The sequence below is a fragment of the Pituophis catenifer genome, unplaced genomic scaffold (assembly GCF_029215685.1).
Source record: "Pituophis catenifer annectens isolate HBS135680 unplaced genomic scaffold, rPitCat1.0.hap2 SCAF_11, whole genome shotgun sequence".
NCBI lineage: Eukaryota > Metazoa > Chordata > Lepidosauria > Squamata > Colubridae > Pituophis > Pituophis catenifer.
The window spans coordinates 28126014-28148215 of NW_027256891.1; the positions used below are offsets into that span (position 1 = coordinate 28126014).

At 55.2% G+C, this 22202-nt stretch overlaps 2 protein-coding genes across 4 annotated transcripts; one reads left to right on the forward strand and one right to left on the reverse strand.

Annotated features, from left to right (window-relative positions):
• Nucleotides 1–1615: 1615 nt before the first annotated feature.
• On the forward strand, nucleotides 1616–12686 carry CLCN5 (chloride voltage-gated channel 5). 3 transcript variants are annotated; one of them, XM_070952046.1, is made up of 13 exons: nucleotides 1616–1633; nucleotides 5536–5692; nucleotides 6880–7031; nucleotides 7340–7439; nucleotides 7520–7710; nucleotides 7815–7937; nucleotides 8111–8317; nucleotides 8431–8511; nucleotides 8608–9150; nucleotides 9770–9956; nucleotides 10551–10949; nucleotides 11068–11284; nucleotides 12428–12686. In XM_070952046.1, exons 2-13 carry the CDS (start codon nucleotides 5554–5556, stop codon nucleotides 12516–12518), a joined length of 2430 nt encoding a protein of 809 aa, XP_070808147.1. In that variant the 5' UTR covers nucleotides 1616–1633; nucleotides 5536–5553; the 3' UTR covers nucleotides 12519–12686. The 3 variants fall into 3 exon arrangements, with proteins under 3 accessions (XP_070808147.1, XP_070808146.1, XP_070808145.1); XM_070952045.1 differs by lacking the exon at nucleotides 1616–1633 and adding an exon at nucleotides 3192–4144; XM_070952044.1 differs by lacking the exon at nucleotides 1616–1633 and adding an exon at nucleotides 3192–3989.
• On the reverse strand, nucleotides 11872–19354 carry LOC139322808 (tumor necrosis factor ligand superfamily member 10-like). The gene is made up of 5 exons (XM_070952048.1): nucleotides 19088–19354; nucleotides 15947–16093; nucleotides 15630–15666; nucleotides 15376–15471; nucleotides 11872–14891 (listed from the first exon to the last, which is right to left on the reverse strand). Exons 1-5 carry the CDS (start codon nucleotides 19352–19354, stop codon nucleotides 14446–14448), a joined length of 993 nt encoding a protein of 330 aa, XP_070808149.1. The 3' UTR covers nucleotides 11872–14445.
• Nucleotides 19355–22202: the final 2848 nt, after the last annotated feature.

Here is a 22202-nt window from a genome sequence, read left to right on the forward strand (position 1 = left end):
AACGGCAGCCACAGAGCAGAGCTGTCCAGGGTTCACTGGTCTCCCGTCTTAAAAGAGAAAATTGGTGAGAAACGATGACTCACTGCCCTTAAGTCCTATGAGCAGAACGGGAGTGCCTGGTGTGGCATTCAGGGGTCAAGAAGGAGAAAGAGTGTGGTGACCAACCCGGCTCTCTCAGCTGACCTGCATCACAAGGCTCTTTTGAGATAAGGGGGGAGGGAAGCATGGGTTCCTCTTTCGGTTCCTTGGAGTTTCAGGATGACAAAGATCCCGCCTTGTCCAAAGAAAGTGAAACTCAGCAACCCGTCTGCTCTCTGTGACTCAATAGAATAGAATAGAATAGAATAGAATAGAATAGAATAGAATAGAATAGAATAGAATAGAATAGAATAGAATAGAATAGAATAGAATTCTTTATTGGCCAAGTGTGATTGGAAAAGATACATTCGTCAAGAATCATAAGGTACAACACATAATGATAGTCATAGGGAAACAGTCAATATCAATCAATATAAATCTTAAGGATACCAGCAACAAGGTTACAGTCATACAGTCATAAGTGGGAGGAGATGGGTGATAGGAACGATGAGAAGATTAATAGTAATGCAGACTTAGTAACTAGTTTGACAGTGTTGAAGGAATTTCCGTATTTGTTTAGCAGAGTGATGGGGTTTGGGAAAAAACTGTCCTTGTGTCCAGTCGTTCTGGTGTGCAGATCCCCCTCTCCTCTCCTCTCCCCTCCGATGGCCCAAACATGGGTGAGCCATGTAGATTCATCCAGGGAGGGGTGGGTGGGAAATGCAGGTCATGATTTTATTCTCCTTTCCGAGGGGGACCCAACACATGAGTTCAACAGGGCCCCAAAAGAGCTTTGGGCAAATGCTCAGCCTCACCTCCTTCCTTTTAACCTGGGAGTGGTAGGTGGAGGCCAGAAAGGGCTGAGTCAAAGTGGCCTCTGAGCCCTTAGACATTGGTGACATGTGCAGAGCGGATTACTAGATGGTTTCTGAGTTAAGGTCCCCTAGGGGCTAGGCAATAGGTAGCATTTGCTATTTTAATGCCTCCTGGCGGGAGCAACGGCTTCTTCTCCTGCTCCTTCCCCGTGCAGGTTCCGTGCCCGGATTTCCACTTCGGAGGAACCCGCAGGGGACCAAAGGCGGAGACTTTCTCGAGGCAGCCCTCGGGGACGGAGAGCGCCAGGGCGCATCCATGGGAATACGGTGGGGAAAAGGGCGGGGCGCACCAAGAATCGCGCCCCGGACCGGCGGCCCCTTAGAGCACCGTTTCCCCGGGGGAGGCTCGAGGCCGGAGGGCCCTGCAGCAACCGGCTCTGCGGGACCGACGAGAAACGGCGACTCCCGGTTCCCCGGAGGACGCCGCGTTGGGGACGCCGCTCTGTCCGTCCTAGAAGCAGCCCCGAGAGCCGCCGCGAGGGGGCGCCGGCACGGGGCCGGACAACGCCCGAGACCAAGATGGCGGTTCCGGGGCCGCCCGTCAGAGGGCTGTTCCGGCCGCCACGTGACCTGCCCCTCCCCGCGCGTCCCAATGGCGCCGCCCTCGCCTGGCCGGTGGCCGCCCGCCCGCTGAGAGGAGGAGGAGGAGGAGGAGGAGGAGCCTCGCCGGCGCCGCGCAGGTGAGGGTCGAGGGCCGCGCCGGGACCCCCCGCTCGGCCGGCGGAGGAGACCCCGGGGTTGGACCGCCGCTGCCCCTCCCCCCCAGCCTCGGGAGGGGGGAGGGGGCCCCGAGGGGGCGGCCGGTGTCCGCCGCGCCTTCTTCCCTCCCGTCCCTCGGGGGCCCCGCGGTGTCTGGTCCGTGCCGGGCGGGAGGGCTGGTCCGCGGGGCTCCTGCGGGCTCTTAGCGAGGGCTCGTTTCCGGGGACGCCCGCAACCCGCAGGGCCGCCGGGGAGGAAGCGCCGTCACGGCGAGGGACTGTGCGGGGAGCCGTCCCGGGACCGGGCTGGGGGCCACCCCAGGATCCGCGTCGGAGCTTCTTTGTCCCCCCCCCGGGCTCTTCGTGGGGCCTGGGACCGCTGGGGAAGGGCGGCCTCCCTGGCGGGACGCTCCCCAATGGAGGGGGAGGAGGAGGAGGAGGAGGAGTTGGTTCATGGGGGTGGCCGGCAAGATGCCCCTCCTGGCAGCCTCGGACCCTTTGCACTTGTCCCCAGGGATTCAGGGCAGAAAGGAAGGCTGCCCTTCCGGAGCTGCCAGCAGCCTGCGGGGTTCCCAGCCACTTGGTTCCAGGGAGAGTTGGAGGCGGCAGGGGCTCCGGGTGGCAGTTACTGGAGAGGCAAGCTGGCTTTCCCCAGCGGTCACTCGTGGGGCTCCTGGATCAAAGTGGCCAGGTGGCTTTGAGCAGGCCAGCAGGGGCCTTGCCTTACCCTTTCAGCAGGCAATCCTCCCCCCCCCCCCGCCATGCCATGCCAAGTGCTTTTGAGATCCAGCTGTTTCCAGCTCAGTTTGCCAAGGGGTGCCGGGTTGACTGTTGGAAAACCAAAGGCCTTCCGGGGCCCGGAACGTGGTCCTGACTCCGGATGGGTGCAGCCTGCCAGCTCCCTTGGCCACCATTGATGGTGGAAGAGCACCGTCCCTGAACTGTGGTGCCTCTCCCTCCCAGCAGCTGTTCTCAGTTTGTCCCTGAACTTCTGGCCAGGGAGAGAACCCGCTTTTCTCCACCGACTGGATTGCTCCAGATTCTCTGGTGCGGTTCATGTGCCTTTTTCGTTCCTGGGAAGCCCTTAAGCCTGGCCAGGTCCAGATGAGGTAGTGACATCTGTCTCCTGCGCCCTTGCAGAGGTGTCAAAGGTCAAAGCTCCCTGAGCAGATGTAGGCAACTTGTGCCTTCCGCTCAGAAATATTTGGGCAAGGGAAGCAAAGCCTCTGTGGATCCCTGTTGACTCAATGCAGATTTGGCCTTGCTCAGCATGAAGGAAGGAAGGAAGTCAGTTCTCCCGCTTCTTGGAAGGAGAACTAGACATTTTCAAGGAAAACACACTTTCTGTTCCGCTTTCTCAGTCCCTTCCCTGGAAACCAAACTGCTCCCTTCTGTGGAAACTTTTCAGGCTGACTGTTCTTCAGATGTGAGCACTGCATGCGTAGGTCTGAACTGTTTTGAGGGCTCGGCTGCTTTTCCCCCATCCACGAGAACAGACCCAAAATATACACATTGGATTTACGTCTGCTTTGCCCTTGGATAGTTTGGCTCTGGTTGTGGGCTCAGATCCCGAGGGCATTTATGTGGTTAGCATGGCGACTGTGTGGACATGTGATCTTGAGATCACCTGCTCTTTTAATGTGGACTTAATGAGTCCAGGCATTAAGCAGAGGCTGTACTAGGACTGTCATGGTGATGCATATTGTGGGTTACTTGGACTTGGTTAGAGAGATCAGAAAGCTTTGAGGAGAGGAAGCTGAGCCCGGCCTCCAGGGCTGGGCAGCCTTCCTCGGAAAGTGATCTTGTAGAGGTACGCCCCTCCCCTGAAAAGCAGGTGGTGAAGTTGGGTACCTTGCCTATGACTTTAAGCCAAACTCACGGGCACTGCATTTTGCCATAGGCCCAGGGCTCCTAAGCACCTGCTCAGGTAGCTGTAACTCCCAGCAAGAGCTGGATGTGGCCTGGGCCTCTGTGAGTCCTGACCGGCCCCTGTGACTTTTGCAGCTGTGGGTTGGTAGATGGAGCAAGAGAAGCTTCTACCCAACTGTCGAAAAGTCTGTTCTTTTCCCACTCCTGATTCTGCCCGGCTGGCAGGGGGCTTACTCAGTCCAGAAATAGATCCCTTCGCTTCTCCTCCTTAGTCCTTGCCTTGCCTTGGTTGCTTTGGCCAGTTGGAAGCTTCTGACTTGGTGGCCTCCGATACTCTTCATCCAGCTTCTCCTGGAGCCACCCGTTGCTCTCTCTCCATGCCCTTCGTAAGCTCAGGAAGTCCAGGTCTTGAAAAGGATTCTGACCCAAAATTCTGATTTTTTCAGGCTCAGCTTTCCTAGATAAATGAGTAAGTACAGTATATAATTGCTGTCTTGTTTCAAAATCTGTTTATGCAAGAGCTCCAGAAGCACTGCAGCTGTGTGGGTGGATGGGTGAACCACTTCTGACCCAAGCGCTCTTGGTGGAACATCCCTATTGTGAAATTGCTCTGGGAGTACAAAGGTTTGTGAGTTCGACTGCCAAGTCACTGCTGATCCAGGCAACTGTGTGAGTTGGCCCTTGAGGCAAGTTAGAGGGGGAGTCTGGAGCCCACCGGGGCAGAGAGGGCGAGGGGTGCTTCCCTAGTTTGGCCCAGCTCGGGGAGCACTGAGGACCCCAGAGCTCTCCCCATTGTAGGCAGCCTTTATGCATGCCCTGTAAGTAGCCAGGGCAATGTCCCTCCCTCCACTGTGATGGAACAGCTGCTTCCTGTGAAACCTCCCCTCTGGAGTCCCAAACACTCCTCCTGCAAGTAGAGCCACAGCTGGAGTAGTTCGGCTAAAGAGGCGGCTGACCTGCTGTCCGGCCAGGCCTGGCTGCTCCTTCTTCCCTGCTCCGTGGCTGCTGCCAGCTCTGTGCTAGGCAGAAGGCCCCCTCCTTGGTGAGCTTTGGCGAAGCATTTGGTCCTTAAAAAGGGCAGCTGTTTTTGAGATTGTCGGGTGGCCAGGTCTCTCCCTTGCCCTGCCTGCCAATTCCCTCCTCTGCACTTGGGGGGGGGGGCATGTACGTGTGCATTATCAGGAGCCCTATCTGGGAGCCCTCCCCTGCCACTTCCTGCTCCCTCCTGGGCCTGAAATCCACCGCACGGGGGCAGCCTTGCTTAGACCTTGGCCCAGAAGCAGAAGGCAGGCATTTCCAAAAAGGGGAGGGAGGGAATGTATAGGGCTGGACTGGGGGTTGGTGAGAAGTAGAGCTGGGGGAGCTGCTTGGCTCACCTGACTGCCTCACTCATGTTTCATGCTGCAGCTCTTCAGTCCTTGGCAATGAGGGAACCACCTGACAGGTGTCCCATTCTCCCCCCCCCCCGTCTCTGTGATCTTAGATAAGTTTCCCTCAAGATGCTTCCTGAGCTTCCAGAGGCAGCTTTTCAATGCCTCCCAAGCACGGAGCCCCCTCTCCTCTCGGCCTCTTGACTATCTCTTCTTCCCTTGTGTTCCACAAATGCAGCCAAGGGGGGCTTTTGGTGGAGATTTCTCAGGTGTCCCCCTTTGGGTGGGGAGTCTAGAAAGGAGGCCAGTGAGAGGGGAGGTGATGGTGCCTGGTATGGCTAAAGTGCCCGTGGAGAGGCTGTTTTCCCCCCTTCCCCGGATAGAGGCCACCAGGGAAAGATTCTTTGGGTTCCTTGCACAGCTTGGGCTTCTGTTGGCTGGAGACCAGCATGGTTGGCTTTCAAGGAGTCCTGGGTCTTGCTGGCAGTGGGACTGCCTCTGAGGGCCGGCTGCTGGGGGACCTGTGGGCTTCCTGGTGCAGAACCGGCCGCTGGGTGAAGTGAGCCAGGGGCCGGATCCAGCGGTGCGAGGCTCGGGGGCCGGGCAGGGCTGCCTCAGCAGAAGTGACCCCGCTTCCCATTGCAGGTGTGGTGCCCTCTGGCCATGAATCATACGGGTTTCCGGCATGGGAGTTTCCAGGGTGGCAGCAGCAGCGATGAAGACCTGGTGGAGGTGGCCGGAGGAATGCTGGATTTCTCCATGGCGGATGATGTCCCTCCCCTGGACAGGGAGATGGCGGAAGGTAACCTGAGCCAGCTGGTGATGCTTCCCCTGGCGCCACGCGGCTCCCCTGGCTCAGCCAAGGCACGGTTGCTGTGTGGAGAGGAGGAGAGGCTGGCCGTTGGGCGGTCCACATTGAGTGCTGACCGAGTGGAAGAGAGATACAGCCTCAGCCTGGGGAGGGGCTCACACACCTGCCTGAACAAGAAAGATCTGAGGATGGGTCGGGTAAAGGGGTCGGGTGTTCCTGTCTCTTGGGCAGACTTTTAAGAAAGAGGTCACCAAATTAACGTCTGTGCTGGGGCCCATTAGCTCCACCTGAAGATTTGATGATGTTTAGGGCATCATGGCTTGCAGTAGAACTTTCCCACATTAGGCCAGTGTGACTGACACCAGGGCTGTCGACACCTTTGCTTATCCCAAGCTATGATGGTGTTGTGTTTGTGTGTGCTCCCAGTTTCCCCAAAGCCGTCCGGAGTATTGCACTGAGAGAGGAGCAGGAGGCCACACCGGCTCCTCAGCTGATCCCAAACTATTGGGAATTCCCTAGATTTTATGAACAAGCGGAGAGAGGCTTTCTGCGGGACATTAAGTCAGCTTTCAGACCTTGCCTGGCGCACTGGGAGCAGAAACCTGGTGGCCGAGTTTGGCCCCGATCCTGTGTAGGAATCCACGGAAGCAGAGCTAAGCTGACTGGGCCCTTATCCCACCTGACATGGGAACAGGGTTTCTGCACCCAGGAAGCCCAAGGAAGAAAGGCCACCTCTCCACCCGACCCAGTCCCCGTTTCCTGCCCTTTAGAGGGGGGCCGGGTTTTGGCAAAGAACGGGGCAGATGAAAACGTCTGCGCTGACACGGGCCAGGTGTCCTCACCTCTGGTGGAAGTCGAGGCTCTTCCTCAAAGCCCCCCTGGGGCCTTCTTAGAGCCTGCATGGGCTGCACTGAAAAAGAAAGCTGGTATCTGGCAGGCAGCTTCGAGACAAGGGGGTGTCAATAGCCAGAACTTATTTTAAGAATTGTCCAGCCAGGGGCTCAGAGCTTTTCTGCAGCCCTTTTACTGCCCCCCCCTTTCCTCTCCCGTCAAGCTGCTTAAAGATTAACTCCATTCCTCGGAGGCACCTTTGTTCTCCCGGGACTTTGCATTCCGTCCTGTGGCGACGGAAGGAAGGAAGGAAGGAAAGCGAAGTGGCGTCTCCTGACCCCCTGCAGGTTTCTCCTCGTACAACGGAGGTGGGATGAACGGGCCGAGGCAGGTGATGGACTTCCTGCAGGAGCCGCTGCCAGGCGTGGGGACCTATGAAGATTTCAACACCATTGACTGGGTGCGGGAGAAGTCTCGGGACCGCGATCGGCACCGAGAGGTCAGTCGGACTTCCTCTGGGTGGGGACTGTGGCCAGTGGGAGGGCCGGCAAGGGGCTCTGGGCCAAGGTTTTGTTTCAAGGGGCACAGCTGGGAAGAGGCCGATCACAAGCGCTTAGGAGGCCCCGCAGAGCTGTGCTGAGCAGGGAGGGAGGGAGGGAGGAGGAGGCAGCCACCGCTCTGCTCTGCATTGTGCCTAGGGGAACTGTGGCTTCCCCCCCACCCCGGGAGCTCCCTGATCCTAGACCGAGAGGCTCCACGTGGGGGTGGGGTGAGGGAGCCTGCCTCTAAACGCCTCCCCCTCCCCAGATCGCCAATAAAAGCAAGGAGTCCACCTGGGCCTTGGTGCACAGCGTCAGTGACGCTTTCTCAGGATGGCTGTTGATGCTGCTCATCGGCTTGTGGGCAGGTGAGGGGCCAGAGCTGCTGGGCAGAGCGGGGGTCTCGGTCAAGCCCCTCCCCTTCTATGGCAACCTTCTCTGCCCACAGGGGCGCTGGCTGGTCTGATTGACATCACTGCCCACTGGATGACGGATCTGAAGGAGGGGGTCTGCTTGAACGGCTTCTGGTACAACCACGAGCATTGCTGTTGGAACTCACCCCAGACCACCTTCCAGGACAGGGACAAATGCCCCGAGTGGAGGACCTGGGCGCAGCTGCTGACTAGCAGAGAGGAGGAGGTGGGCATCGGAGGGAGGGCACCTGTTTCACAGGGTAGTGAGCCAGCCCCGCAGGTCAGTCCAGCGATCCTCACGGGCCACCCTCCCGTTTCTCGCCCTGACAGGGAGCCCTGGGCTACATCCTGAACTACTTCCTCTACGTCCTCTGGGCACTGCTCTTCTCCTTCCTGGCTGTCTTGCTCGTCCGGGGCTTTGCTCCCTACGCCTGCGGCTCGGGGATCCCGGAGGTGAGTCTGCTGACGACCGACGCTGGGGCTCTGGGACCCTGGCCTGCCCCCACTTCCCGTGACGCCCCTCCCTCCCAGGGCTGGGTTGCTGTCCCAAGGGTTCCTGCCTGGGGTCGGCCGAGGGAGTCGATGGACCAAAGGCTGCCTCCCACGGGGCCCTTTTGGCCTTCCAGATCAAGACCATTCTCAGCGGCTTCATCATCCGAGGCTACCTGGGCAAGTGGACGCTGCTCATCAAGACGGTCACCCTGGTGCTGGCCGTTTCGTCGGGTCTGAGCCTGGGCAAGGAGGGCCCCCTGGTTCACGTCGCCTGTTGCTGCGGCAACATCCTTTGCCACCTCTTCACCAAGTACCGGAAGAATGAAGCCAAGCGCCGGGAAGTAAGCTGGGGGGGAGGGGCTGCCATTCGGCCTAGGGAGCAGTCACGAGACAGAGAAGAATTGGGGGCTGCTGTTTGGCCCCCGGGCGCTGCTGATGATTGCTCTCCATTCAGGTGTTGTCGGCTGCTGCGGCCGCTGGCGTATCGGTAGCCTTTGGCGCTCCCATTGGAGGTGTCCTGTTCAGTCTGGAAGAGGTAAGGAAACCCTCCCCGGGCCTTGCTCCGAGGACTGCCCCCGTGCAGAGCACGAGCGGGCAGCTGAGCGGGGTCCCTTCCCTCCCCCTGATGCAGGTGAGCTACTACTTCCCGCTCAAGACCCTCTGGCGCTCCTTCTTCGCTGCACTGGTGGCGGCCTTCACCCTGCGCTCCATCAACCCCTTCGGCAACAGCCGCCTGGTGCTCTTCTACGTGGAGTTCCACAGCCCCTGGCACCTACTGGAGCTGGTGCCTTTCATCCTGCTGGGCATCTTTGGGGGGCTCTGGGGGGCCTTCTTCATCCGCAGCAACATCGCCTGGTGCAGGCGGCGCAAGACCACCAAACTGGGCCGCTACCCGATGCTGGAGGTGCTGGTGGTGACGGCCCTGACCGCCCTGCTGGCCTTCCCCAACAAGTACACGCGCATGAGCACCAGCGAGCTGATCTCGGAGCTCTTCAACGACTGCAGCCTACTGGACTCCTCCCAGCTCTGCGACTACCGCAGCGCCCCCAACAGCACCCAGGGGGACGACCTGCCCGACCGGGCCGCTGGGCCGGGCCTCCACGTAGCCACCTGGCAGCTGATGCTGGCTCTCCTGCTGAAGATCTTCATCACCATCTTCACTTTCGGCATGAAGGTGTGTGTGTGGGGGGGGGCACAGCCGTCCTGAGATTGGCTGTCTGGGGAAGGGTGAGGGGGCTGCTGGGTATGAAACCAGGAGAGGGAGGCCGGTCGGGGGGGCTCGGGCCCTGCCCCCATCCCCCTCCAGAGCAGTGAGGCTTTTGGGTGTCTTGGGGTTGGGAATAGTCTTGACGTGCAGGTAGTCCTTAATTTGTGACTGTTTAATGAGAATTCAAAGTTATGACTGCCTCGTAAAACGTGACCTACGACCTCTCACAACACCCCCGCAGGAACAGTTTCAGTTTGGGCACCTGCGTTTCTGGCCAGTGCAGCCTCCGGTGGTGATTGCAGCGCGTTCTGATTTCTGGCGTAAAACCCCTGTTGGGGGAGCTGGATTCACTTAACAACCACTATGATTCAGTAATGACCACTGTAAAAATGGTCACAACATCAGGTCTGACTCGACTTATGACCACAAGGGAAATTTCAGTTCCTGATGAAGTTGAGGCCTCTCTGCCCCTCCTCGATCCAGGGGCCACAGTGGGGCAGGAGGGGGGCAGGAGGGGGCCGGTCTCTGCGCAGGGCTGGCCCAGAGATGAGGTGAGGCTGCCGTTTGATGCCAGCTTCTCCTGCAGGTGCCATCGGGCCTCTTCATTCCCAGCATGGCGGTGGGGGCCATTGCGGGCCGGTTGCTGGGCGTGGGCATGGAGCAACTGGCCTATCACCATCACGACTGGCTGATCTTCAAGGGCTGGTGCAGTCCTGGCGCCGACTGCATCACCCCTGGCCTCTATGCCATGGTGGGGGCTGCTGCCTGCCTGGGTGAGTAGGAGCCCCTCCCACTGGTTGGGCACCAGGGCATTTCCAGCTGCCCCCGAGTTGCAGACCAATTGTGGCCAAAAGGGCAGCAAGCGGCTCCCTTCAGATGGAGGTAAATGTGGGGGGAAAGGACAGGGCTGCTCTCACCACCCCACCCCACCCCTCCAACAGGCCTGAGCTCTTAAAGAGGCTTTTCAGCCTATTTGCTGTGGGCCATTGAGCTCAAGCCCAAAGCAGCCTCAGCCTTCCTGGCTAATGAAAGTTAACTGTTTGGTTTCATGGCCTATTGATTTAAAGGGCTCCTTCTGGGAAGGCGATGCAGCAGGCGGATCCTCAAAACTGGTGCCAAGAAGATTGGCAGTCGCTTCTTTAGATAGTGTTTTCTTCTTGCCGTTTTCTTCTTCACTTTTATCCCTTTGTAGTCTTTCTCTGTGTTTCTGTCGTTTTTAAATCTATCTGCTAAAAGAAATTACCCGAATAATTTCTGGGAGTTCAGGCTCAGGAAACGGGTCACTTCAGAGGCGACCAGAGGACACGCTAGGATGATGCTCGGAACGGGCAAGCGTCCTGCTCAACACAACCCTCTGGCTCTTGCAGGTGGAGTGACCCGCATGACCGTCTCCCTGGTGGTCATCATGTTTGAGCTGACAGGAGGGCTGGAGTACATCGTGCCCCTGATGGCGGCTGCCATGACCAGCAAGTGGGTGGCCGATGCTATCGGCCGGGAGGGCATCTACGACGCCCACATCCGCCTGAATGGCTACCCCTTTCTGGAGGCCAAGGAGGAGTTCACCCACAAGACCCTGGCCATGGATGTCATGCGCCCCCGGCGCAGCGACCCCGCCTTGACGGTGCTGACGCAGGACAGCATGACGGTGGAGGACGTGGAGGCCATCATCAACGAGACCACCTACAGCGGCTACCCTGTGGTGGTGTCCAGGGAGTCTCAGCGCCTCGTGGGCTTCGTCCTCAGGCGAGATCTGGTCATCTCCATTGGTGAGTGGGCCCAGAAGCACCCAGGCAGTGCACAGATGTGGGCGTCTCCATCTCCCGGGAGGCTGGGTGTGGGCTGTCCCCCCCAAGTTCTTACTCTCTCTTCCCCCCACCCCCCCAGAAAGTGCCCGGAAGAAGCAAGAAGGGATTGTCAGCAGCTCAGTTATTTATTTCACGGACCACTGCCCCCCACTGCCGCCCTGCTCCCCCTCCATGCTGAAGCTGCGGAGCCTTCTCGACCTCAGCCCGTTCACTGTGACAGACCAAACCCCCATGGAAATCGTCGTGGACATTTTCCGAAAACTGGGGCTGCGCCAGTGCCTGGTCACACACAATGGGTGAGAAGGGGAAGGGGCCTCTACCAAGCGTCCTTCCCTTGCGTTACTGCCCTGCTTGTTTAGGCTTAGAGTGACGGGAGGGTGGTCTTTCTCTGGAGCATTTGTAGTGCAAGTCCTACCTTTGCGTGAAGGGGGCCAGGGGGGCAAGAGATTGGGGTGGCCAATGGATAAGTAGCGTCACCGCAGCTGGTGAAATGCCCCCATTCCGAGGCTCTCTCCAATGGGGCAGAACGGGGTAGGTCGCACATCCAATGAAGGGGTGAAATACTTTAGCTGGCTGGGCCCCTCCTGGTTTGGGGAGGCTCTTGGCCAAGGGTGAAATCCAGCAGGTTCTGACAGGTTCTGGAAACCGGTAGCGGAAATTTTGAGTAGTTTGGAGAACCGGCAAGTACCACCTCTGGCTGGTCCCAGAGTGGAGTGGGAATGGAGATTTTGCAGTATCCTTCACTTCCCCTGCCACACCCAAGCCATGCCATGCCACGCCCACCAAGCCACACCCACAGAACCGGTAGTAAAAAAAATCTAGATTTCACCACTGCTCTTGGCGTTTGCTTTAGGACTTCAAAATGAAAGACAGGACAACTTACTAGCAGTAATGAAAAAATATATTGTATATACAAATTATACATGGCTGATAGCAAAATTCTCCACTGCTGGAAAGGTCGGCAAGGAATTCAGGGGAGCCCAGAAGAGCAGCTCTTATAAATGCTCCATTTGAAGCTCCTCTGCCAGGCCTGGTCAAGGCCCTCTTGCTGAGGCCAGCGGCCTGGAAGGAGCCGTCATGACCAGGAGCCTCCAGGTGGGGACACACTCTGGGCTGGGTGGAAAAGTGTTTAAGGTATTGATGATTTAAAGCTGACCAGCCCTTTAAGACTGAGAGTGAGTCAGCAGTGTTACTGCCCTTTAAGAAGCTGCCTATATAAAGGAGGCCATTAGAGGGCGTCTCTCTTTCCTCGTGTATGGTTCTTTCTCATGTTCTACCTCCGTGTATTGCTTCCTGTTATAGTTGCCTCTCCCTCCATCTGCTGGGGCCACAGGCAGATCCTGGGGTGTTAAAGGGCCCCATCCTGGCCAAACTGACCGCGGGGGCCAAAGGGATTCCCAGTTCTCCCCTGAGGTCAGTGGCTTCTCTCTCTTTTTCAGGAAGCTGCTAGGGATTATTACCAAAAAGGACGTACTGAAGCACATAGCACAGATGGCAAACCAGGACCCAGACTCGATCTTGTTCAACTGAAGCCGGGAGGGGCCAGAGGTTTTACTCTGCCCCATGGACCTTGGCCAGAGGGACCTGAGCTTTGCCTCCCTTTATGGAGGCCCCAGGGCTGTCTTCAGTTTCTCCACGTGGAGCAAGCGATAATCATGTTTTATTTTTTTCTACAAGATAACCAATTGCACTATATAATCTGTGGAGCGTCATCTTCTCTCGGGAAGGGGAGCCTGATTGTAGCCTTGTGGGGAGCTGCGCTGGGAAGGAGGTTCCACGCCAGAGTAAAAGAAACGGTATAACTGAGTTGGCAGTGGCTGCTTCTTGCCTTACCCAAAGGGGGGGGGGGGAAGGAACCTATCTGAATTGGCATGGCGGGGTGATAGCCAGAAGATCAGTTTGGTCTGAAGCCGCCCTTCCAGCCCTAGAGTGTGGGCAGCAGAGTATTGCGTTTGCTGGCTCCTTTTCCCGCTTCTTCCCAAGTGGCACCAGATAACCTCAAGCCAACCAGCTGAGCCCCCAGGCCGCCTCCTGTTGCTGCCTCTCCTCCCAGCTGCCGCAGGAGCAGTACCTGGCCTGGGGCTGCCTGAGGGAACAGCCGCCTCCTGCCTTCAGGTGTCCCCGACTTTGGGGAGGAAGAGGCCCGGCCTGGCTGAGCAGGGTTCAAGGGTGAAGCGGAAGAAGCGCTGGGACCGGGATTAGGACAGCCGGGGTTTTATCCAGGTTCACGCACCACATTGCCAGGACTCGTGGCTGACAGCCTAGGGTGGGCGTTGTCTTTCAGAGAAGCCAGAAGAGGCCGAGGATGTCAAGTCAAGGACTGGTGCCCTGGTTGAGCTGTGGGGCTCATGGGGTGCTTCCTGGACTGCCCTCTAGGTCAGGGGTCAGCAATCTTAAACACTACTTGACCCCTGCTGTAGGTGATCGCCCTTCCCCACCCTTTCAGTGTTCCTAATGACCGCCTGTTGCTTTGTGCCTCCACCCACAGAGTCTGGCTACTGAAGTAAGCCAGTCAAGGTGCATGCAGTGCATTGAACCATGCACTGACCAAGTGAGGAGGGGGGCATGCAAAATGCTAAGCCACAAATAAATGAAAGCCGGATGGAACCTGCCCCTGTTGTGGATGCAGCTCCTGCTACAACCCGGCCTGGGGAATCTCGAAACCAGCCAAGACCCAAAGACCAGCCTCCCCCTGGAAGGGTTAGGGAGACGTTTGGGCTCCTGGCACAGACACTGGTTGCTCCAGGTCAGCCAGCTCTGGCTGGGGCATGCTGAGTGCTAATGCCGCTCAGGGTCACACCCAATGTGTGTGCCAGGAGAGGTAGCGGGAAGGTGTGCCCAGTGTCTCCCTGGTGGGGCTCTTTCGCTCACTCAGGTGACCCACTGACCTACATTCTTGTCCTGGCAAGAATTCTTGACTTGTGAAGTGGCAGTTGGTGTGTGAGCAGCTCAGCTTCCTTGAGGTACAGGAGCAGGCCGCTCAGTGCACAGATGTATGCACAGAAGGGCAGGAGGGAGTCCCACATTTCTCAGCTGGAATGATCAGAAGAGGGCAGGCAGTGAGGATGGAAGAGGGTTGCGTGTAGGGACGCAGAGGAGGAGTCTGCAGCAGGGGCATGTCCAAGAGAGCCAGAAGCTTGGCAGTTGCCAGTCGGCCTGCTCAGGTAGAGCTGGGCCCGGCTCAGCTTCAGCGTCTTCCTGGCTGCTTCAGAGATGTGGTTATAAGGGAGGCTCCCGTGAAGGGGCTCCAGTAGCCTCCCAGGTCCTGCAGAAGGCAAGAGGGCTGCGGACTCCCACTCCCTCTTCCCCATCCTGCCTTTGCCTCCAGGGTAGCTTGGCCACTACCATTAATGGGAGAATGAAGGGTGATAATAGGGCACAGGCGTCTTCCAGTGGTTCGGGGGGGGGGACAGTGAGGCCCCAAAGCCAGGGCTCCCTTGGACACAGTCCCACAACATCACACATCAAGGCGGAAGGCTCCAAAATAGCTTCCTGCCTCATCATCGTAGTTGACATCCAGCGATGAGACGGACACAAAGAGCTTGTCGCCAGCTTTGAGGTCAAAGAGGCCTCCCTGGTAAAGGGCATGGAGCCCATAGGCCGCATCCTGTTGCCAGCACTTGGTGCCCACGCCCTTCAGCAGCAGGATGGTCTGCCCATACACGCTTTGGAGATTGATGCACTGCACCAGCTGGTGGCCCAGGGAGCGGGCATCTGCCCCCTCGGTGGGGTAGCGGAAGTAAATCTGGGCATAGACGTAGTATTTGCCCGCCTGGCTCACCTGCAACTGCCCGTCCTGGTAGGTGAGGTTCTGGAGGTGGGCATGCATGGTCCTGCTGGCCCAGTGGCGGATGGGGTGCTGGCAGGACTGCTGCAGGTCAGGGAACTCCGGTCCCAGGCCTCCTGGAGTTGGGGTAGAGACCCAAAAAGTCACCCCAGGTGGTGGAAGAGATGCACACACAACTCTGGAGCTTTTTTGGGGGGGAGTGGCTGTGTTCATGAGGACACCAAGGACAAAGAGCTGAGAAAAACCCAGCAGCCTCACAGGCTTTCCAAGGATGACAGCTCACACTCAGCCAGCCAGCCTTCCTTCCCTCCCTCTTGAGTTGAGCCAGGCCCTGCCCCAGCCCCTCTCTGGGAGAAGCCCAAGGGAGGCCCAGCCAGGAACCCCCCCCCACCTCCTGCTGGCATTAAGGGAACCTGTCACCTCGTCTTTTGCCCAGCTGTAGAGAGGCAGGCATAGGAAGGGCCCAGGACTGCCTGCAAGGACCAACTGCAAAGGTCCACTTGGTGAGTGACAGCTGCTTGGATCTTGTGCAGCCCCAAGAGGCCCCCCAGCCCCCAGGACACCCCAGCCAAGGAAAAGGCCAGTTGCCTGCAGACTCACCTGGCTGGGAAGGGCTCGGCCTCCTGAGGGTGAGATGTGCCAAGGGCCGGCTGCCCAGCTGCCAGCTGGAGTTCCTCTGCTTCTGAGAGGCACTGACTAGGAAGAAAGGGGCACAGGGCAGCAGAATGAGAGAGGGAGGGGAGCTGCTTGCTCATCTCAGGGCGGGAGGCTCTGCAAACCACCTGCCCCTTAATCTGCCTCCTGACTGGTTCTCCTTCACCTCCAATCGCTTTGCACCCCATTGGCAGACTCACCCCTCGGGGCGCTTCTTCGGATGACATTTTCAGTAATCTGGAAGGGAATGAGATGAGACTTAAGGCCAGGGTCCAGCACTCTGTCCAACGGGGGTCGTTCTGGATTCCCCCCACCCACGGGGTCAGCCTTCAAGTGGATAGGATGGGGACGGATGCCCAGCCGAAGGGGGGGGGGGGAACCGCTGCTTGGGCATATTTTGGAGAGGACTGGCCTAACCCCCCACCTCCCCTCAGCTCTCCCGGCAACCCCACCATCTGCACTCCTTGACTGGGCTCAGGACTTTGGGCTCTGGAATCCCAAAGGAGAGGCCTCTCACCATGGCAACATAGTCCTGGATGCCGAGTGCCAGCTTGAAGCACGGCTGGCTGCTCATCAGCTCCTCCAGCTCAGAGAGTTCCTGCAGCCTGTTGAGCAGCTGGAGGCACCTCAGCTCCTCCGAGGTGCCCTGCGTTTGGGCCTTCAGCTAGGAAGGAAAGATGGAAGGGTCAGCTGGGGGATCCCAGCAACTGGGCGGTGGGGGAAAGGTGGCTTCCCACTGCTCTCTCCACTCGGGTAGGTGGCCTCCAGGTTTCCTGAAAGTTTCCCTGCCACATTTGCTATGAGGATGTCCATTTAAGGACATGGCAGAGATCTTTGCTCACCAGGCTTGGCATTAGGTTGTGGCCCTGGAAATGGCAAAGGATTCAGGGGAACAGGACACCTGGGGGCCTCCCTCCCTTTGCCATGAATTCCCCCCCCCCCAAGCCCACAGCAGATGGAAAAGGCTGTTTCGTTAAGCCAAAGGGGCAAGCCTGGCCCAAAAGCCCCAAGGTGACTCACTCTAGCTGGCATGCTGGGCGCCCAGCCTGAGACCAGGAACTGGGCCAGGTGTTGCAAAATCAGCACCAGTTGTAAACTGCACACACAATTGCTGCTGGGCTCTGGCGATGCCAGTCAGCACATGTCCTGAGCCAGAGCTCCCGCAGGACCCCCACCAAAAGAGCTCGCTCAAAGAAAGGTAAAGAGCACCCAGCAGCCTTTGCCCACCAGTGTTTTTTCGCTACTGCAGGATGCTTCTAATCCTTTTGCAGATGTGGGGCTCACGTTTAACCCCCGAGTGTCCTGAAGTGCCCCAACCCCAGCCAACCACGAATGCTGTTCCTGCTTCTGCCTGGGGGAAATGCCCCCCTTATCTGCAGCATCGACTTAGCTGACTAGCAAGGCTAGGGGTGCTGAAGAGTCACAGACAAGGCGGGGGTGGGGGGGCTTTGCGCTTTGCTGTGAGGAGCACATCCGAGAGGCTTTCTGGGCAGCACAGGCTCCCTGGGTGTTTTTGCAACCTGAAAAGATTTGGCATAGCAATTAAGAGAAAATGAAAGCCAAACTAAGCCTGTGAGTTGCTCAATTCAGGAAACTTTGGCCACACCCATCCTTCCCTTATGGCAAAACAAGCAGATGCATGCAAAGCCCTTTCTCCCAAGAGCTAGCAGGACTGAGGGCTGGGCAGAGAAGGCCTGCGAGAGTTGTAACTTGTAAACATTGTGAGCAAAGGGCCCATGAAACTGGCCCACAGCACAACCGCTCTGTAAGCCGCCTCTCCTTGCACGGCCTTCTAGTTGGGGTCCAGGGCGACGGTGCAAGCCCCAAATGTCAAAGGGAAAGGGGTGTACATTGGCAGATACCCCCCTCCAGCCCTGGGCAACTTTCTGTTTTGGAAGGTCTATAAAAGTTGTAAGGGCAGATTCCAAGAAGTGACAAGGAAGTGCCTTTCCTGGCTAGGTTAATTATTAGACTGAAAGTTTACCTCCAAGTCAGGACAAGACCTTGAGGGCCCAGCACAGTGGCCATATGCTGACCCCTTGACTCAAGAGGAAGGCTGGCCTCTGGCCTCCTGCTTGCCCCTCTGAAAATCACAGAGCCCCATTCAGGTCTTCTGATGTTCTGGGCCGAGCATCTGATTGAAGTGAGGTCCTAAGTGTGCCTCAGTCCCCCACAAGGAGGCTACAGTGAATGCTAGCCCTGCCCCTCAACAGTCCTCCGGCTAATGCTCCTCCAGGCTCTCAAGAACCAGGACTGGTCTGCTCCTCCAAGCAGTGGAAACCCCACAGCATTAACCAGTGGAGAAGTGAGCAGAAGCAGCTCAGACCCTCCCTCTTGGCGGAGCTGGAGAACCCCCTTCCCCCCTCCCGCTCCTTCTCCAGCCAGGGTGGTGGGTTTGTGTTGCTACAGGACTAAGCCAAGTCTCTCTTGTAAATACTTTTGCCCTGGACCCCACACCCCTGCTCCTTCCAGCAACCAAGGCTCAGACGAGGAGCAGATCACGGAGGAGGGATTGTGCAAAGCCCGATCTACAATCTCCTCCGCTCCTTATCTTTGCCCTTGGGGGCATCAGGCCCCTGGCCACAGCCCACTTGCCCTCTGATTAGCTCAGAGATGTGGAACAGATTGGGGGAGGGGGCAGCTAGGCAATCGGAGCATGGCAGGGGTCCGGAATGAGCATCCTGAGCAAATGGGCTGCAGGAACAAATCCTGCAATGGAAACACAGCGCATTTGGCTTCCTGTTCCAGTCAAATTCGGATTTTTTCCCTCTCATATTCACTTGAAATCTGCTTTCCTATAAATTCAATCTGTTGGTATTCCGTCTCTCCCACAGGTCTGTTCCTTCTCCCTGTGACCTCTCTCAAGCCCCTCTCCACTCCCAGGCACTGTTTCTCTCAGCACTGAACATACCAGATCCTCTCTGCCCCACGCCTGCAAGCAGAGGGGAGGAGGCTCCAACAAGGCAGAATGCATGAAGCAGCTGCCTGACGTCACTGGAAATTACATTTCTCTATTAAACCAATGCTTTTCCTTCTTTTTTTCTTTTCTTTTCTTCTCTTTTCTTTCCAGCCACGTCACCCGGCTAGTTTGCATTCAGCTGGCAACCTGCTACTTGCTCCCCCACCTACATGTTGCATTTCATTTTTGTTTCCCAAACAAAACCAATTGGGTCTTCTCTGAGTCCCTTTCCCTCTCTTGCTTTGCTAAGCCCTCAGGATCATTTCTGGGCTATTCAGTAGCTCCCTGGAGCCGCAGATTTGATCAGCACCTTCCAAATTGGAGGTGTTCCCCCTTAGTCCTCAGGCCACCCAGGCGCACTTCAGAGAGGGGAACCCCTTTCCAGAGATGCGTACACCAAAGGCGCCAAAGTTGCTCTGGCCAGAGCTCCCGGCTGCCGTCCGCTTCCTGCCATAGAACGACTCGTAGGTCGTAACTCTAAATGCTTCTCTAGGACGGATGTCCGGAAACTCTCGGGACAAAAGTCGAAACCTCCTCCTCCTCCTGCGCGCCATCCTCTCCTGCGGCCGCCCAGAGCCTCTTTGGGGCTCCCTTGGCGACTGCTCGCCTCCCGCCCGCTCGGTCGCGCTGCACTTTCCCCCAGAGCCCGTCCCGCACAGCGTCCTCGGGCCTCCTTTGTTCCGCCGCTGGCCGGCCTACCTTGGCGATGGACATGGTGAAGTAGACGAAGAGGCCGGTGGCCGAGGCGATCTGCAGCGCCACGATGCCCATGGCGGCTACGGCCAGCCAGACCGGGCTGCAGCGCTGGCGGCGGCGGCGCTTCTCGGGTTGGGCGGGCGGCTCGGGCTCGGAGCCGCTCGGGCTGCCCAGCATGTAGGCGGCCGAGTCGCTGCTGTCCGAGCGAAAGTACTGCTGGCCCGCCGGGGCCGCCGCTGGAGCCAGCTCGGGGCCGCGCCACGGAGCCATGCGGGGAACGGGCGGGGAAGGCGCGAGCGCAGCTGCCGGCCACGGAGGCGCTCGCCCGGCGGCCCAGGGGCGTCTGCGCTCGCGGCTGCTCCCTCCGCAGGGCGCGGGGAGCGCTTGGTGGCGGCCGGCCGGGTCCGCCTCCTTGGCAGCGTGCGGAGGGCGGGGCGGGCGAAGGGCTGGCCGGCGGATAAACAAAGCGGTCCGCCTCTCCCCCGGTGCCCCTCGGGGTGGGGGCGGGGAGGAGCGGCCTGCGGAGGCTCTCGGAGCCCAAACGAGGCCGGTTGAAATAAGCGAGGACGATTTTGCATGCCCGTCTCTTGGATTCCTTTCTTTATTTATCAGATGGCTACATTATTATTGTCACTTGGGCTCCACATTGTCTTTTCTTTCTTCAACAGCCCAAAAGCAATCTGGGGCTTAAAATCACGGTCATTGGCACTGCTAATATTTTCATATATATATACATGTGTATATATATATATATATATATATATATATATATAAAAGTTTTTTTTATTTTTTTAAAACAAACAAACACATAATACATCAATCCTCCTCAGTGTTTCTTCCGTGACTTCTTCTTTTTATTCCTCCTCCTATCTACATTTCTTTCTTAATAATTTCTATTTCTGTATTACAATATTTATAACATTCTCCTTATTTAATTATCACAATCTTTTCTAACCAATCATAAAATTTCCCCCGTATCTTATAATAATCCGTATTCTCTCTCTCTCTTTAATCATCAAAGTTAATCTATTCATTTCTGCACAATCTAAGATTTTTTTTTTTATTGAAAAAGTTTTACAAACAAATAGTTTTTAGCTAAATGTTGTGTAGAAATGTATAGTCTATAAGGGGCGGAATAGTTTATTGTGATGTAAAAATTTATAGTGCACAGGGAGGGGAATAGAGAGGTGGTAAAGTATGACATAATATAATGTGGATGGATTTCACCTTGGGGAAGTCATGGGGAGGGAGGGATGGGGGGGTTAGGGAGGGATGTGGGGGGGAAAAATGGGGGAAAAATTTGTTGTTTGAATCTAAGATTTTTTTGATTACTTCTCCTTCCAAAGGGATTTTCTCTGCTTTCCATCTTTGCGCAAATGCTATCCTCGCTGCAGTTATTATATGTATAATCAAGTATATATTTTCTTTACTAATTTTCTCTGGTAGTATACCTAATAGGAACAGCTCAGGTTTTAAATCAATGTGTTGTTGGATCATTTCTTTTAACCATGCCTTAATTCTGCTTCAATAGTCTCTAGCTTCTGGGCATGTCCACCACATATGATAATAAGATCCTGGTATTTGATGGCATTTCCTATATTTAGCTGATTTGTCTTTAAACATTTTTTGCTAATTTTTCTGGAGGCATATCCCATCTATAAAACATTTTACATCTTTATATGCAGTGGACATTGTTAGTTTATAGTTCTTTTCCCATAACTGTTGCCATCTTTTGAGCTCAATTGAAGATCCACAATTTTTTGCCCAAGCAACCATTATTTCTTTTACTTGTTCTTCCTCTAATTTCATACTAAGCAGAAAACTATAGATTTTTAAAAATTATTTTATCCTCTGTTCCCATGAGTATCTTATCCAAATCTGTCATTTCTAAATAAGAACCATATGATTTTGCATCTTTTTCATATCTTGCTTGTATTTGCAGATGCGTATACTAGTCCATCACAATCCCTTGTTCTTCCTTTTCTTGTTTCCCTTTCAATTCCCCCTTGTCTATAAGTAAATCTTTATATCTAAAAATATTTCCAAAATTAACCATATTTGGGTATATCAATGCTTCCATTGTTGATAACCATATTGGAATTTTCACGTAGTATTTATCTCTAACCTTCTCCCATACAAATAACAATGCATTTCTTACATAATGTCTATGAAAATACGTATGTATCTTACTTCTACCAAACCATAAAAATGCATGCCATCCCAATTGCAAATCATGTCCTTCCAGAGTTAATAATCTTATATTTCTCAATGTAATCCATTCTTTCGTCCATGTCAATGCTGCTGCCTGGTAATGTAATTCCCAATTTGGCAGTCCAAATCCTCCCCTTATTCTTGCATCTTGTAGCATCTTTATATTAATTCTTGCCTTTTTTTCCTGCCATATAAACTTCCTCATTATCTTGTTGAGGTATTGAAAATAAGTCTTTTTAATTTTTATAGGAATTGTCTGGAATAAAAACAATAACCTCGGTAATATATTCATCTTAATTATTGCTATTTTTCCCATGATAGTTGCAAAGTTTTCCATTTTTCCAAATCTTTCTCAATTTGTCTTTTTAAATTATAATAATTATCCTCTTTTATTGTTACACATCTTGAAGTTACTTGTATTCCTAAGTATCTCACTTTTTTCACAATTTGTATATCCAATTTTTCCCTTAATTCTCTTTTTTGTTTTTCTGTAATATTTTTACCAATATTTTTTGTTTTCTGCTACCTCTCCATATTCCTCTATATGTTCTAATAATTTGGGTCCTATTTTTGGGGTTCTTCCAAAATAAAAACTAAATCATCCGCAAGGCCTTGTAATTTATATTCCTCTTTTTTTAATTTTCATCCCTTTTACTTCTTCATCTTGTCTTATATTTCTATTTGTACTTCTAGAGTCAATATAAATAAAAATGGGAATAATGGACATCCTTGCCTTGTTCCTTTCGTTATTTTAACTTTTTCTGTCATCTCTCCATTCATCATTATCTTAGCTGATTGTTTATCATATATTGTTTTTATAGTATTTCATAAATCTCTCCCCTTCATAAGAGACGTTTCCTCCCTTTTGTGGTCATTCTGGTATTAATGCTGTTCTTTCACAATGATA